This window comes from Atta colombica, unplaced genomic scaffold, assembly GCF_001594045.1.
Source record: "Atta colombica isolate Treedump-2 unplaced genomic scaffold, Acol1.0 scaffold116, whole genome shotgun sequence".
Taxonomy (NCBI): Eukaryota; Metazoa; Arthropoda; class Insecta; order Hymenoptera; family Formicidae; genus Atta; species Atta colombica.
The window spans coordinates 336,340-337,729 of NW_017259202.1; the positions used below are offsets into that span (position 1 = coordinate 336,340).

The 1,390-nt window shown below is 26.5% G+C and overlaps 1 protein-coding gene across 1 annotated transcript in view; it reads right to left on the reverse strand.

Moving 5' to 3' along the window:
* Positions 1-1,390, reverse strand: part of LOC108694166 (acetylcholinesterase-like) — a 60,610-nt gene that overhangs the window by 4,218 nt on the left and 55,002 nt on the right. The window contains exon 4 of the mRNA XM_018203473.1: positions 639-802. Within this exon, the coding sequence (XP_018058962.1) occupies positions 639-802 (164 nt within the window). The remainder of the gene's footprint in view (positions 1-638; positions 803-1,390) is intronic.

Sequence of the window (1,390 nt, forward strand, 5' to 3'; positions counted from 1 at the left end):
CAATAATTTATACCAAATCGATATTGAAATTTCTAACGTTAATATTGATAATGTTAAGTTATTTTTATATTTACATAATTTGTGGCTTTAATGCTTGTAAATTAGTTCACCAATGAAGCGACATAAGCAATATCCTTGACAAAATTAATCCTAACATTTTTTCCTATACATTCTTACAATATCCGTGATTCTGTTGGGAATATTACTACTATTATTGCTGCTGTATGTATAGTGAGTCACAGAAAGATTACAATACTTTTTTTTAATGGATTTTGGAATCTGTTCATTGAAGCGATTGGTTCTTCTTACGTATGAATCTAATCAGTTACGTTCAAAACCGCTCTACGAGCAAAGCTAAGTACCAAAATTTAAAAAAAGATGTCGTTTTCTCTATAACTTTTCTCTATAATCCATTATATACATATATTATGTAACTAGCAATATTATAATAATATTATTGTTATTATTACAATTACAGTAAATTTTTAATATATGATTTAATATATATAGAATAATTTCTTATAAATTTAATTAACATAATTTCTTTTATTTATTGTATGTAATACTATATTATTATTTATCAGAGATAATACATATCTGGCGTTGCATGATTAATACCTAATATTCGTAATACCTACCCCGTATATGCAAATCGCGAGAAGTAGTGAATCATTCTCAAAGAAAGATCTCGTTCATTGTCGGTATATTCCAATGATTTATTCAAGGGATGCCCAAAGACATATTCCACTTCGTCACCATGCATCACACCCATCCATTTGCCCCAAACATTCGTACTTGTCCTCTGCAATACAACATATGTTTCATTGTTATTTCGTCGATTTGACGTTATTACACATGTGTTCAAGATGATATACATTTATCACAGTTTTCCTATTTAATATTGAGATGTAAACATACATTAAACTATTGATTTTACGCAGAGAGAGAAAGAATTATTTTTCTAAAGTAATAAAAAATTTCTAGATATATAAGTTTGAAAATAATATTTTGTAGGATGCTCAAATTACTAAAATGACAAAATATTTTTCAACATTACTCAAATATTTTTCAATATTACTCAAATACTTCATCAACATCACTTTGAATTTCCTACATAATTATTTTGGTGAATCAATGAGATTATATTTAGATCTGTATTTATTTAAAGTTCGCGCGCTTAAGTGCAGTTGGATTTTCCGTTGTATCACATCTAAACGCACGAACTTTAAGTAGTATGATTTGATATATAATTTTAAATATACTTATAATTCAATAATTAAGTTTCGACATTTTGATATTAAAATTTTTGCCTCAAAATGGATTTCAGGAATCTACTCTTAAGCGTTGTTACAGTTCTTTACTGAATATCTTGTATGTATATATATATATA